Source organism: Aspergillus karnatakaensis (assembly GCF_047715665.1).
Source record: "Aspergillus karnatakaensis strain CBS 102800 unplaced genomic scaffold BJY04scaffold_93, whole genome shotgun sequence".
Lineage (NCBI taxonomy): Eukaryota > Fungi > Ascomycota > Eurotiomycetes > Eurotiales > Aspergillaceae > Aspergillus > Aspergillus karnatakaensis.
Window position 1 is genome coordinate 22,779 of NW_027395805.1, and position 11,447 is coordinate 34,225.

The 11,447-nt window shown below is 48.8% G+C and overlaps 4 protein-coding genes across 4 annotated transcripts; 1 reads left to right on the plus strand and 3 right to left on the minus strand.

The window, feature by feature from the left end:
- Nucleotides 1-1,173: 1,173 nt before the first annotated feature.
- BJY04DRAFT_224522 (uncharacterized protein) lies at nucleotides 1,174-2,095 on the minus strand (the record flags this gene model as incomplete). The annotated part of the gene is made up of 4 exons (XM_073717995.1): nucleotides 1,174-1,355; nucleotides 1,413-1,752; nucleotides 1,822-1,892; nucleotides 1,954-2,095. 4 exons carry the CDS (start codon nucleotides 2,093-2,095, stop codon nucleotides 1,174-1,176), a joined length of 735 nt encoding a protein of 244 aa, XP_073564731.1.
- A 2,649-nt stretch (nucleotides 2,096-4,744) lies between these two features.
- Nucleotides 4,745-6,691, plus strand: BJY04DRAFT_224523 (uncharacterized protein; the record flags this gene model as incomplete). The annotated part of the gene is made up of 1 exon (XM_073717996.1): nucleotides 4,745-6,691. One exon carries the CDS (start codon nucleotides 4,745-4,747, stop codon nucleotides 6,689-6,691), a length of 1,947 nt encoding a protein of 648 aa, XP_073564732.1.
- A 363-nt stretch (nucleotides 6,692-7,054) lies between these two features.
- BJY04DRAFT_172486 (uncharacterized protein) lies at nucleotides 7,055-8,985 on the minus strand. Its single transcript, XM_073709264.1, has 2 exons — nucleotides 8,743-8,985; nucleotides 7,055-8,693 (listed from the first exon to the last, which is right to left on the minus strand). The coding sequence occupies exons 1-2, from the start codon at nucleotides 8,969-8,971 to the stop codon at nucleotides 7,312-7,314; spliced, it is 1,611 nt and encodes a 536-aa protein (XP_073564733.1). The 5' UTR covers nucleotides 8,972-8,985; the 3' UTR covers nucleotides 7,055-7,311.
- Nucleotides 8,986-9,571: 586 nt separating this feature from the next.
- Nucleotides 9,572-11,417, minus strand: BJY04DRAFT_211679 (uncharacterized protein; the record flags this gene model as incomplete). Its single annotated transcript, XM_073714444.1, has 9 exons — nucleotides 9,572-9,638; nucleotides 9,729-10,213; nucleotides 10,263-10,352; nucleotides 10,405-10,710; nucleotides 10,746-10,823; nucleotides 10,883-11,062; nucleotides 11,137-11,162; nucleotides 11,196-11,310; nucleotides 11,370-11,417. 9 exons carry the CDS (start codon nucleotides 11,415-11,417, stop codon nucleotides 9,572-9,574), a joined length of 1,395 nt encoding a protein of 464 aa, XP_073564734.1.
- Nucleotides 11,418-11,447: the final 30 nt, after the last annotated feature.

Consider the following 11,447-nt stretch of genomic DNA (forward strand, 5'->3'; position numbering starts at 1 on the left):
AGGACCTTGTTTTCCATCAGCGCCGGCAGGACCTTGTTTTCCATCAGCGCCGGCAGGACCTTGTTTTCCATCAGCGCCGCGAGGGCCTTGAACACCCTGAATACCCTGAGGCCCCTGAGGACAAACTGTGCAAGACGATTGTTGACTAGGCGGTTGGCTCTGGGTGGGTTGCTGGGTGGGTTGCTGGGTAGGTTGCTGTGTAGGTTGCAGTATTGGTTGCAGTATTGGTTGCTGTATTGGCTGCTGTATTGGTTGCTGTATTGGCTGCTGTATTGGTTGCTGTATTGGCTGCTGTATTGGTTGCTGTATAGGTTGCTGTATAGGTTGCTGTATAGGTTGCTGTACAAGCGAAGGATAGGATGGGTATGCTATCGCCCCAGGACCAAGTAGCGAGCCTTGGCCCCCCATATTGACGGTGCCGGGCGTAAGGATAAATGGAGGCTGCTGAGGTGGCAAGAAAGGGGGTTGTTGGCATGGAAAGAAAGAAGGCTGTATGGTTGGGAGAAAATTCGATATGCTAGAACCGCCGAGTGACCCCATGCAGGGCCCGCCTTGTCCGAGACCCCATTGAGGGATGGTATTATATACGCCGCCTATTTGTTGCTGCATTAAGCCCAGACATGGCTGCTGGCCGTGCTGAGGTAGCGAAACGGGAGTGCATAGTGTATTGGCGGTGCAGATGTAGGCGACTTGGGCAAAGGATGAATCAATGAGTAGGAAAAAGGAAATTGAACCTGTTGAGGCATCTCTGATCTTCATCTCCCCGTTGTTGTGGAGAGTTAGAAACTGGATTGGGGCTTGGTTAGTTGGTAGTGGCAGAAACGAGAAGCTGGAAGATTCTAGTTAAGACGTATCTGTCTATCTATTTACTATATCTAAGGCATTGAAAGAATTAACAAAATATAAAAGGATGGCTACAGGCCGGAAACGGGCACACTGAGGCTTTGAGGACTAGTTGACACGCCAAAAAGGCCATTGACGGGTCTGGGAAGGCCACATACCACGTTGCATGCACGTCGTACAGAATACTGGAGGGTGGAGCACTTGAGGTATCACATACTGAAGACTGCTAAAGACGGAATTAGCATAGAGTAATGATTATAGCTTTCATGTTGACATTCGTGATATTAAACAACTGCATAATAGAGGTTCCAAGGTACACTTTACGCAATCCTAGTTATTCCTGTGCATGACATATCCGTACTTGTCTTGCACAGGAAGTACAGGTAGCTGCATAGCCTTTTCATCAACCGGGTTGATAAATAATTTGTTTGCATAGTCCTTGTATTTCTTGACTCGCTCCAATCCGTCAGGCCCGACACCATGGGGGAAGATAAAGATCTGTGGATGAGGACCTGGTTGAAGTCAGACAGGGTATAGATACCGCCCGAACAAAGGAGATCTGTGCTTACGTGGATCTTTGGCGTTCTCTCTGCTCTTTTGGTAATACTCCTTATAGTCTTGCATGACCTGGCTGAAGTATGCATGGGCAGTAAATGCGTTCTCAAACACCAAAACCCATCTAGGACGAACATTCTGTCCAATACTCTGCATGCCATATGCGTAGAATATATTTAGCCGACCTGCTACCAGATCCTCTTCCGCCTTTTGCTTCGTAGCATTGTCATTCTTTTGATTATCCTTGATCTTTTGCTTTTCTTCCTCGGGTGTACTACCATTCTCTTTGGCACGCTTTGCAGCCAGAACATCAATCTTTGCTTCCCCTTGTTGGCCCCCTACACCAACCAGTTTCTGTTCAAATTAGTTTGATTGACCATGGCTTGGATATTGTAAGTTCATTCATGTCTAGGTGCAGCGTACCTTTTGATTGTCCAAGTCAAGATTGAGGATCTGATCAATACCGAGACCCTTCACAGTATCTGTCAAGCCCCCTAGGAGAAGTCAATTGATTGTTATGCGTCTTGTAAGTAGGGTAGGGATTCGAGAGCTCACCCTGTCCGCCAACTCCAGGTAAAGGCTTCCCAAGCCCTTCACCACCTGCACCACCTGCTAGGCCACTTGCCGCTGATGTATCAAGTCCCAGTACTACTCCACATATATCCAAGAGGAGGAAGCAAAGAGTCACGACCCTCATGGTGGAAAGATCAGGCATACTCGCTAAGGATGTTGATTCTTTTCGCGAAAAATATCAAAGTCTGAGGAAGGAGCGCGGGGATTGTCTCAGGCTCAGGACATCAGACCATAACTTAAATTTTGGCTTCTCGCAAAGAGACAAGAAGTAACTAGGTAAACGCTAGGAAGACAAGGGGACCTGCTCTCGATGCTTGATCTCACAGTGTAAGTCATCATGAATCATAGATTACCAACACATCAATCTACCATGGAAGTTCATGTCACTCTATGAATTGACGAGAGAGTTACCTCACAAGATATGCCTTATACTGCGTATCCTTTAATATCACCTTGCATTCCAAGGGTATACCACCTTCCATATTCATCATATTTTACCAAGGTGGATGCATCTATAAGTCTAATGGGGGTTGCACAGAGGCTGAAAGCGGCATAGCTTTGAGTCAAAAACCATCATGCACACTTTCAGGATGCTTTCCATCACCTGTTAGAGTTCCGTTTTCGGCGGCCATGGCTTTCTGTGGCGCTGTAGGCGTCATAGGTGCGCGGTGCTATATGTGACATTGGTGTCATGGAAAAGCCGAGAGTCACAATGCTGCGCCCGTGTGCAGCCCATGATTATACAGATGGAATGTAACAGAAGAGCCTAGGGAACGAATGCGGTTATGAGAGCATAAGATAGTTTATGATAGGATGCTTAGATTGAGCCAGCTAGACTTTGAAAATGGATATGTTGGTTGATTTGAAGAAGAGTAAATTATATCTCAGCACCTTCACACCAACATACATCGTCTCTCCCTTGTTCACTGGGGCATTTTCCTTCACTTTATTCTACGACCAGCAGAAATGCTGCCCAGTACTATTATATTATGGGCTTTTGTCTTTAATATTCATACTGCCACTGCACAACTATATCCTGGATGTCTTGTTCCTCCTTGCTACCCACCGGGGCTCACCTATTACTGCAGTGTTATGCCAAATACACAGCTATGTCTCAGCTCTGGGAATCCAGGGTGGTTGCCTCATTCTCCTGGCTTAGATTGGAACGGAGTAAACTACCCAGATCAAAATAATCAACATCCATATCCTTATTATCCAATACGTCCAGTGCCACCATCTCCTCAACCCATACACCAGCCTCATTATCCTGCACATCCACCTTATCAGCCACCTTATCAGCCACCCTATCAGCCACCCTATCAGCCACCCTATCAACCACCATCTCAACCACCGCATCAACCACCGCCGTGTCGTTATCCTATGCCTCCTTACCCTGGTTACCCAACACCAGATTGTCCGCCAACTACAAGGCCTGATACATGCCCTGTGAGTTCCGAGTGTAAACGGGGAGACAGGGGTGAGAAGGGAGACAGGGGTGAGAAGGGAGACAAGGGTGAGAAGGGAGACAAGGGAGACAGAGGTGAAAAGGGTGAATGTGACTGTAAAATAAACAAATAATAGGTTTCAACAGGTACATACAGTGATAAGTGTCTCATGTCAATTTCAAATAAACATAACAACTGGAACAGCATCCAAGTTCACGTGTGCTTCACATTAAGTATCCCAAGCAACAATGCCATATATGCTTGCTAAAAGTCAAAATGCTGATAACCAAGAGAGCTCTGCATCTGACTATTCAATGTGATATGGGAGGTATGGGCAATGGCGAAGTCCCACCACCCTGTTTTCAGATAAGGCCCGATGACCTACTTTTTGGCATACTATAATGGTGATGCGTCTATGATGAGTATATACTTTTGGAATGCCTATTTTGGAAGCAGTGGGATCAGGGTAACATCTATGCAACCAGGTAACGTAAAGAAAGTCAATCGCAGATTGGGACCATTTATTCATTCCATTTGAAGCCTCTTTTCTCACTATGTGGTGACTGGATACTACCACACATATATTCTACTAAGTAAGCTGCATATAGGCAGGTCTACAATAAGTTCGTTAATTGCATAGGAACCTTTCAGGGACACATGTCATCATGTGCTGTACTGCGCAGATCTTGGAAATGTAACAGTTATAGCCACTAGTATCTGGTAGACATGCAAGTATCACGTCATTTTCCTGGCTACAGCATGCTAGTCAGTTGTTCTGGTGAGTCATAGACGTTTCCACATAGTGCTGCTGTAAATTGGAACCCTGGTATTGTAGACTCCTTTGGGCTACCCAAGTATGTAGATAACTGGCCTCATCTTAGACTTCCTTATCCGCCGCCTTGAACCGCCCAGACGAGTGGAAATACCAGTACACACGTCTCCGTTCTAATATGCCTGGCTTCACGGACTAACATCCTGAGAACCGTCAGTTCTATTCACTTATATCCTGCCCCAGTGCCAAATACAAAGATAACCATTTCGCCATGAAAGAGCCATTCGCTTTGTTGCTATCGATTAGCTTCATAATCCATGTTAAGGTATGTCAGGGTCGCTACCATATACCCTTTACGCCAGGGCCACTACCAGGGCAAGATTGGCCCTGCAATCCAGGGTCCAGCTACAACTGTCTCTATGGCGGGGGTCAACTCCAGCAAATCCCTTCATACCCATGCCCATCAGCGGGATACGGCCATGACTTCGAATGCCAACATAGTATTTGCTGCCAAAGCAAGCCAATCAATCCATCTGATTTCGACCATGCATTTGGGATGCCATCGTGGTCTGATCCTGAACGCCCCACTACTAAGCCGCTGTGGCCATTGTGGCAACCTGCCAGCGATCCATACTGGCAATTCCACTTCAACAACTTCCCGAATTCCGCTGGGCGCTTTCCGACAAAGGGAGGTTACGGTCACCACACAAGGCCGTCTGGTAATGAATGGGATGATTACGGATCTTGTAACGAGAAGATCTACGCGGCAATGGTCAATTGCAAAGCTGAAGAGATGAAAACCTGCACGAAGCAGATGGCGGCACTTGAGGATCGGCTTCGAGCGCAGTTCACCAAAGCTATGGAAGACAAATGCGACAATCAGTCTTCGCAACCTCAATATGTGGGTGACTGCAAGGAAAATTGCCGAAAGGAGAAGAATGCTTTAGAAGAGCGACTCCAAGCACATTGTGCAAGTGCACAGTTGAACGCTGCAACCAAATGCAAGAACGATCGAGATGCAATGATTCAAGACCACCGGGATTCCAAGAACCAACTCGAGCAGGAAAACGAGCGTCTGAAGAGGCAAGAAGCCGAAACTTCACAGAAATTCAACAACTGCCAGAAGGCCAAGGAGAAGCTCGAGCGAGATAAGGAGGAGCTTGAGAAGGAGATTGAGAGGCTAAAAAAGAAAGATAACGAATGTGGGGAGCAGGCGAAAGATCATCTGAAGGATAAGGCGAAGATTGAGAAAGATAATAATGAGCTTCGCCTGGAGAATGACAAATTGAAGGAGCAACAGGGGAAGAGTGCTCAGAAGGCAAAGACAGACCAGAAAGCTAAGGAGGAGCTTGAAGAGGAGATTGAAAGATTAAAACAGCACCAGAAGAAGAGTGATCAGCAGGCAAAGGCAGATCAGAAGGATAAAGAGGAGCTTGAAGAGGAGAATGAAAGATTGAAGCAGCAACAGAAGAAGAGTGATCAGCAGGCAAAGGCAGATCAGAAGGACAAAGAGGAGCTTGAAGAGGAGAACGAAAGATTGAAGCAGCAGCAGAAGAAGAGTGATCAGAAGGCAAAGGACAACGAAAAGGCCAAGGAAGAACTTGGGAAGGAAAACGATAGATTAAAGCAGCAGGAGGGGAAGAATGATCCGAAGCTCAAGGAGGAGAATGATAATCTATTGAAAGAGAACGAAAAACTGAAACAGCAGCAGCAGAAGAGTGATCAAAAGGCAAAGGATGATCAGAAGGCCAAGGAGGAGCTTGAGCGGGAGAATGAGAAGCTGAAGGCAGGATCGACGCAGTCCAACAACGTCACTTCCCAGCCCGAGTCATCAAAATCCCAGCTTGAAGCATTATCAAAGCTAGAGTGCCCAGGACTTCACGGTCAACGAGCAACAGTGCTCGGTCTGACCTACGAAGTCTTTTGCGGTAATCAGCCTCGCGGCCGGTACACTGAGGACTGGGTTCACACCAAGAACCTTGCGGACTGTATGGCATCTTGCACAGTTGATCGAAGCTGCCAAGGAATCAGCTACGAGACTTGGAACAGCCGGTGTCGAGCGACGCATGATTGGGAATTTCCTCCACGCGGCGGCGCGAGTGGTAAAGATTTCAGTATTATCCCAGTTGCCCCCCGTGAGGGAGGAATCGGTACCACGACCCCTGACCTTCCTAGTCTTTTGATCAAAGACGACTACAGGGACCATGCTAGTTGTCCAGATTCAGATGGTATTGTGGTTTCCGTTGGGTCGCTTCAATTCCGGGTCCTCTGCAGAGTTTACCAGCCCAAAAAACATATTCAAACTTTCAACACGGACCGCAGGCTTAGCACAATGCTGGCAGTCTGTGCTCTGAACCCAGAATGTCAGGGTGTGGGTTATTTTGCATCAAATGTCTATCTGATTTCAGAGCATGAAAAGTTGCCGGAAAAGACAAAAAATTCAGATCTGAAGAATGGTGAGTACGTTATTATGCTGACAGAACCGCGGGTGGCGGCAGCCTAATAGGTAGCTAGCTGCTGACCTCGGGAGTGACCTTGAAAGCTTTGGATTCAAGTAATATTGTGATTTATTATGGAATAAAATACAGTCCACTGTACGCAGGCTTTTTAATTGATCATCAAGTGTGCGCAAGGTGTTTCTAAAGGTGACTGATCAATGGGGTCTCCACGCCGCGCGTATTCAACATCCACGGCTATGTCTCTGGCGGCAACCACCAAGGCAGGCTGGACCAAGATTACCGCGCTTGCCAGGTTCTCAGTCAAGACGCCGGTCAAGAGGCTCCCAGCCAAGAAGGGTGGGGCCTATATAGGGCTTCCCGGGTAGCCGCACGGAGTCACTCCTTACCGACCGGATATAGTAGAAGCGTGTAATCAACAGCGAGGGAACAGATTCTGAACCAGCCCTGCAAGTAACTACCCGAGAGTACATTTAACATAGTATGATTGAACAGAATACATACATCATCGAACATTCTTGTATTCCACGGGTCGGCATCTCAGCTATGACAACTTGATACAACAGAAATGGTAGGTAGCATATGCACAGACGGAAGGACCTCATTCATCCAAGCCTTGCAACGGCCATCTTTCATGCTCCCTCTATTTTGAGATAGTGGCTTATATCTAACCTAAGATCCTGAAAATAGGATACTCATCTCCCTCCTCAACAGGGACGATATTAAACGAAACATAAGAGTCGATATTCTCCGGCTCCAGAGCCACCATCGCCAGCGCCGCATTCTTCTGCCTCGTGCTGACTAGGAAGCTCCCCCGCGGCAAGATAAGGTCTCGCTGTGCGCTCTCTGTCGTGACCGTCACGCGAATCACGCCCTCGTAGTACGCATTATCGATCTCGGCGGATGAGATTGTCAGCGCCTCAACAGTCCCGCTAAACTCTTTATCCAACCTCTCGACTTCCAGACCAGCGACTCTCAAACGCTCAGCAAGGCCGGCCCACGCAACGGGGATGAGATACGCCTCCGGCCTTGCACGCGTAAGGTTCGCAATAGCAGGCGTCGTAGACGCGAATCGGACAGGCGGTGTTACAACACTGCCATTCTGGGTATCAACCATGGCGAACGGTCGGATCTCAACATCACTATAATCTGTGACAACGATATCCTCAGTCGAGGCAGCAAACTCCTTAATACCGCCTTCAATGGTATTGAAGACCTCATCCGCATGATCAGCCGCTGTCTGCACAATACTCCCGAGCATAGTAAACCCGGCCGCCGTGCGGCGCTGGAACTCCTGATCCGCAATTCCAATGCCGCGCATTTCAAGGAGGAAGACAACAGCCTGTGTCAAACCCATTGCGTTACGGCCGATTTTACCGTCTGTGCCGGCTTCCGCGAAATTTGCGACGATGGAGGAGTTTGCATCGGAGACGGATGAGCCGGTTACGTAGGGTTCGGCGCGGAGACCAGCGGACTCCATGTCAGATGCGATATTCTTTGCGAAGAGCTCTTCGGAGAGGTTTCGGATTTGTTCATTGATGTTGAGGTTCTTCGCTGCTGAAAATAGGCCGTCGGAGCCGTGGACGTATCGTCCGCCGAAGGAACTGTAGGCTGTGTACTCGTGCATGTCGACGACAACATGCGGGTTGAATTTGTTCATGAGCTGTTTGATGTCCCTTGTCTGCTGGCGCGCAAGCTTGATGTGGTCGCGGTTTGGGTCGAAGTTTGTGGCAAGGGTGCGCTGGAAGTAGAAGACGCCGTCGGGGTTGTAGCGGGGTAGGATGACGAGGTCGAGTTTAGAGAGGATCGAGGACGCCCATTGCTGGTCGGCGTCGAATTTGCCGAGGAGGGCTTGAGTCGCTTCGTCGCCCGCGGGCTCGTTGCCGTGGACGGCGCCTTGGATCCAGACGCGGACTTTGGGAGAGGAGACGCTGCTGTTGCGGGTGGAGAGGTGGATGTAGGGGAAGGAGCGGTGTTCCTCGGAGGTGAAGTTCGCGGTGTGGTAGGTCATGTAGGAGTTGCGTGAGGCTAGTTCTTCGAGGAATGTTTCTATTGTTGTTAGATGAGTGGTGCTTGGGTATTTTAATAGTAGGCTTACCCATATCGTCTTGAGAAGACGGTCCCTGACTACCGTTGGTGAATCCCGGAAGCCGGACATCCGGAGTCAGGAAGGCCGGAGACAGGAGCTCAATCTCGTCAACGTCTTCAAAAGCACTGGCTACAATGTCCGAGTCCTTCCTGGTAGGAACATGGTTGTATCCATACTTCGCAGCGCTCGCCAGAGAGGCCAGGCGGAGCAAGAAGCCTGCAAGGATAATTGTCCTCATATTGAGATTATCTTTTGTGCAATGAGCTGAGTTGTAGGACAGAGAGAAGGCAGATCGTCCCTCTCTTTGTACTCCCCCGCGGCATGTTACATCACAATCAGTCCATCTCCAAATTGACGGATTGGTTCCGCTTCCCCTCCTCTGAATTCTTGGCCTCCCCGCTGTAGGTCTATTTGGAGTAAGTACCTGGATGGCGCCAGCCACTCATCATCTTAAATTCGGCTTATCTCCTGCTGTTCCTCCCAGCCAAGCCCCGACCTCTCCACTTATACCACTGAGGTAGCATTGAGGTCCCGAGGATCATTAAGATCTCCCCGTCGCTATCTTTACGTGATTGCAGAAATTTGATGGCCTGAAATCGAGAGCGGGAAATCACGTACTACAATTTGATTTTTCTTGGCTATAATATAGGGTTTCCATTCTAGGCCGGTTGAAATAGGGCAATTACATACAATCATAAGAGATTCGTGACTCATTAGCCTTTGGCGTGTGAATTATTGCCGAATAGTATAATCCGGGTGTTAAGAAGTATAGCTTCCAGCTGTCTGGCTGTATGCCACCCCGGCCCGTTACCTTGTTTGCCTATAGTCTCCCCTTACCTTATGTAAAAGGAGCACGTAGCTCGTCACCGCTACAGTATCTCGCCAGGTATATCACTGGGCGGATACTATTGCAACAGAGACATCGCGAGTATTAGAGTGCGGCATAATGGTCCCGCAAATAGATAGGAAGGTCGACTGGGCCGCCAATGTCAGACCTCCAGTCATCCAAAGAGTGTATGTTCGATGACGCCTCACTCGCTGGGGAGTCATCGGACACGTGTCGCTCACTTGGTTCCTCCCACCGAGCAACGTCGAGATCCAGCGTATGAGCATGTGGGCCAAACTTGCAAGGCTTAATACCCTTGCAGCCACCAATCTGACAACGATGGCCATAGAAGCACATTAATAACCGACACCTCGCACCGGTAGTACAGACGCGTTGTCGCAGAATATACTTCATCACACTAAGTGACTGAGAATCCACCGAGGTATGGTCGAATTCGCAAGATTCGTTATCACAGGAACCGGCAAGGTGGTGGTTGTTGCACGGCCTGCGGGGTTTGGAGCGCTGCGCATATTTGTCCCAGCTGTCTTGTAATGGCGTAGGCACATATGCGTCGATACGCTCTCCATTCTTGTTCACTGAGATTAAGTCCACTGAGTTTGGGTTCATGTAAGGGCGTGTTGCCGAGTAAAAACCCTTGGTCTCGGGCGGTTGTTGGTGTATGCTTCGCGTCAGGAGCTATTACCGACGATACGGAGTTGTCTAGTTTTCTAGATAACTGCTGTGCTGCGTCGATGTGTTGTTTTGTACATCTGTTGCCATAGTGGCACATGCCCTGAAGCAGTCAGCGGTTAATAGTTGGTCCTGAAATAAAGGAAGAGAAATACCTTTTGATAATGAGTGCAGACTTTGGCAGTTGAGACATTGGTGGTCGGCAATCTGGTGGTTTTGGTTGTCGAGGGGCCGGTTGGAATAGGACTACCGCCTATGTGCATCGACATGAAGACAGTAGACAGCTCTCGTACCGGAAGATCAAGAGCATGAAATTCATGATGAAAAAAAGCACCCTTGATCAAGGTGATCCGGTCAGCCCGGCCCCGATACGGCGTGAGCAAGGAGCGATAGCCTGCGCCATGGCATCCAGCAAAGAACATATGCTTGCATTGGGTGTTATCTGCAAAGGGGCGGAACATCTCTGCGACAATCAGCGATCTTCGAGATGTGCAACGCGTGTAGCGAAGATATCTCGGATCTTGTAATCAGCGCCCTCTTTCTTGTCCCCAGCATCAACATAGTCGAACAGATCCTGGGATGCGGTAAAGCTCGAGGAAAAGGCGAGATTGAACGCGCTTCGTTTCCCGCGACCCCAGCACGGGTTAGTGTTTTCGACAAGCCTAGAAGATTGGCATAGATGCGAACCATGATCCGGCATTTATACGCCTCGCTTCCGAGCCGCTCCTGAACAAGATCCTTAATGGAGTCGCTGAATAGCTGCGCTGCCTGCACTCCGATTTGGGCTCCGGCCTTGATCAGGTAATCTTTGAACTGCTTGGCGAGAGGAAATACCCCCAAAAAAGAGGGCGTTCGGAGGGGCTTACCACCTAGCCATCGCCATCAACTAGGACAAGCTCAAAGAGACCACGTTCTTAGAAATCAAAGTCAAAAACATGACAGATACCTAATGCAAGCCATCTCTCACAGACCTGGGTCTTGGCCAGCTTTTTATATTTCTCGCGGACTTCTTTCTCCTCCTCATAACCACTCTTCAGGCGGTTATAACTCTCGAGTAAGAACTGGAATTATCCAGGAGTGTCTCAAGATCATTATGGTGTTTTTGATGGCGCTCGGCTACAGTTCTCAAGTGGCCTCCAAGATCTTGGAGCTCGGCCTCCCCAAGCATGATGGACAATTGTAGAAGTTCGACGGTAGG

Coding starts and splice junctions, on each gene's coding strand:
- BJY04DRAFT_172486 (XM_073709264.1), bottom strand. CDS start 8,971: ATGAGGACAATTATCCTTGCAGGCTTCTTGCTCCGCCTGGCCTCTCTG. Junction 8,694..8,742: donor GTCTTCTCAAGACGATATGG/GTAAGCCTACTA, acceptor TAACAACAATAG/AAACATTCCTCGAAGAACTA.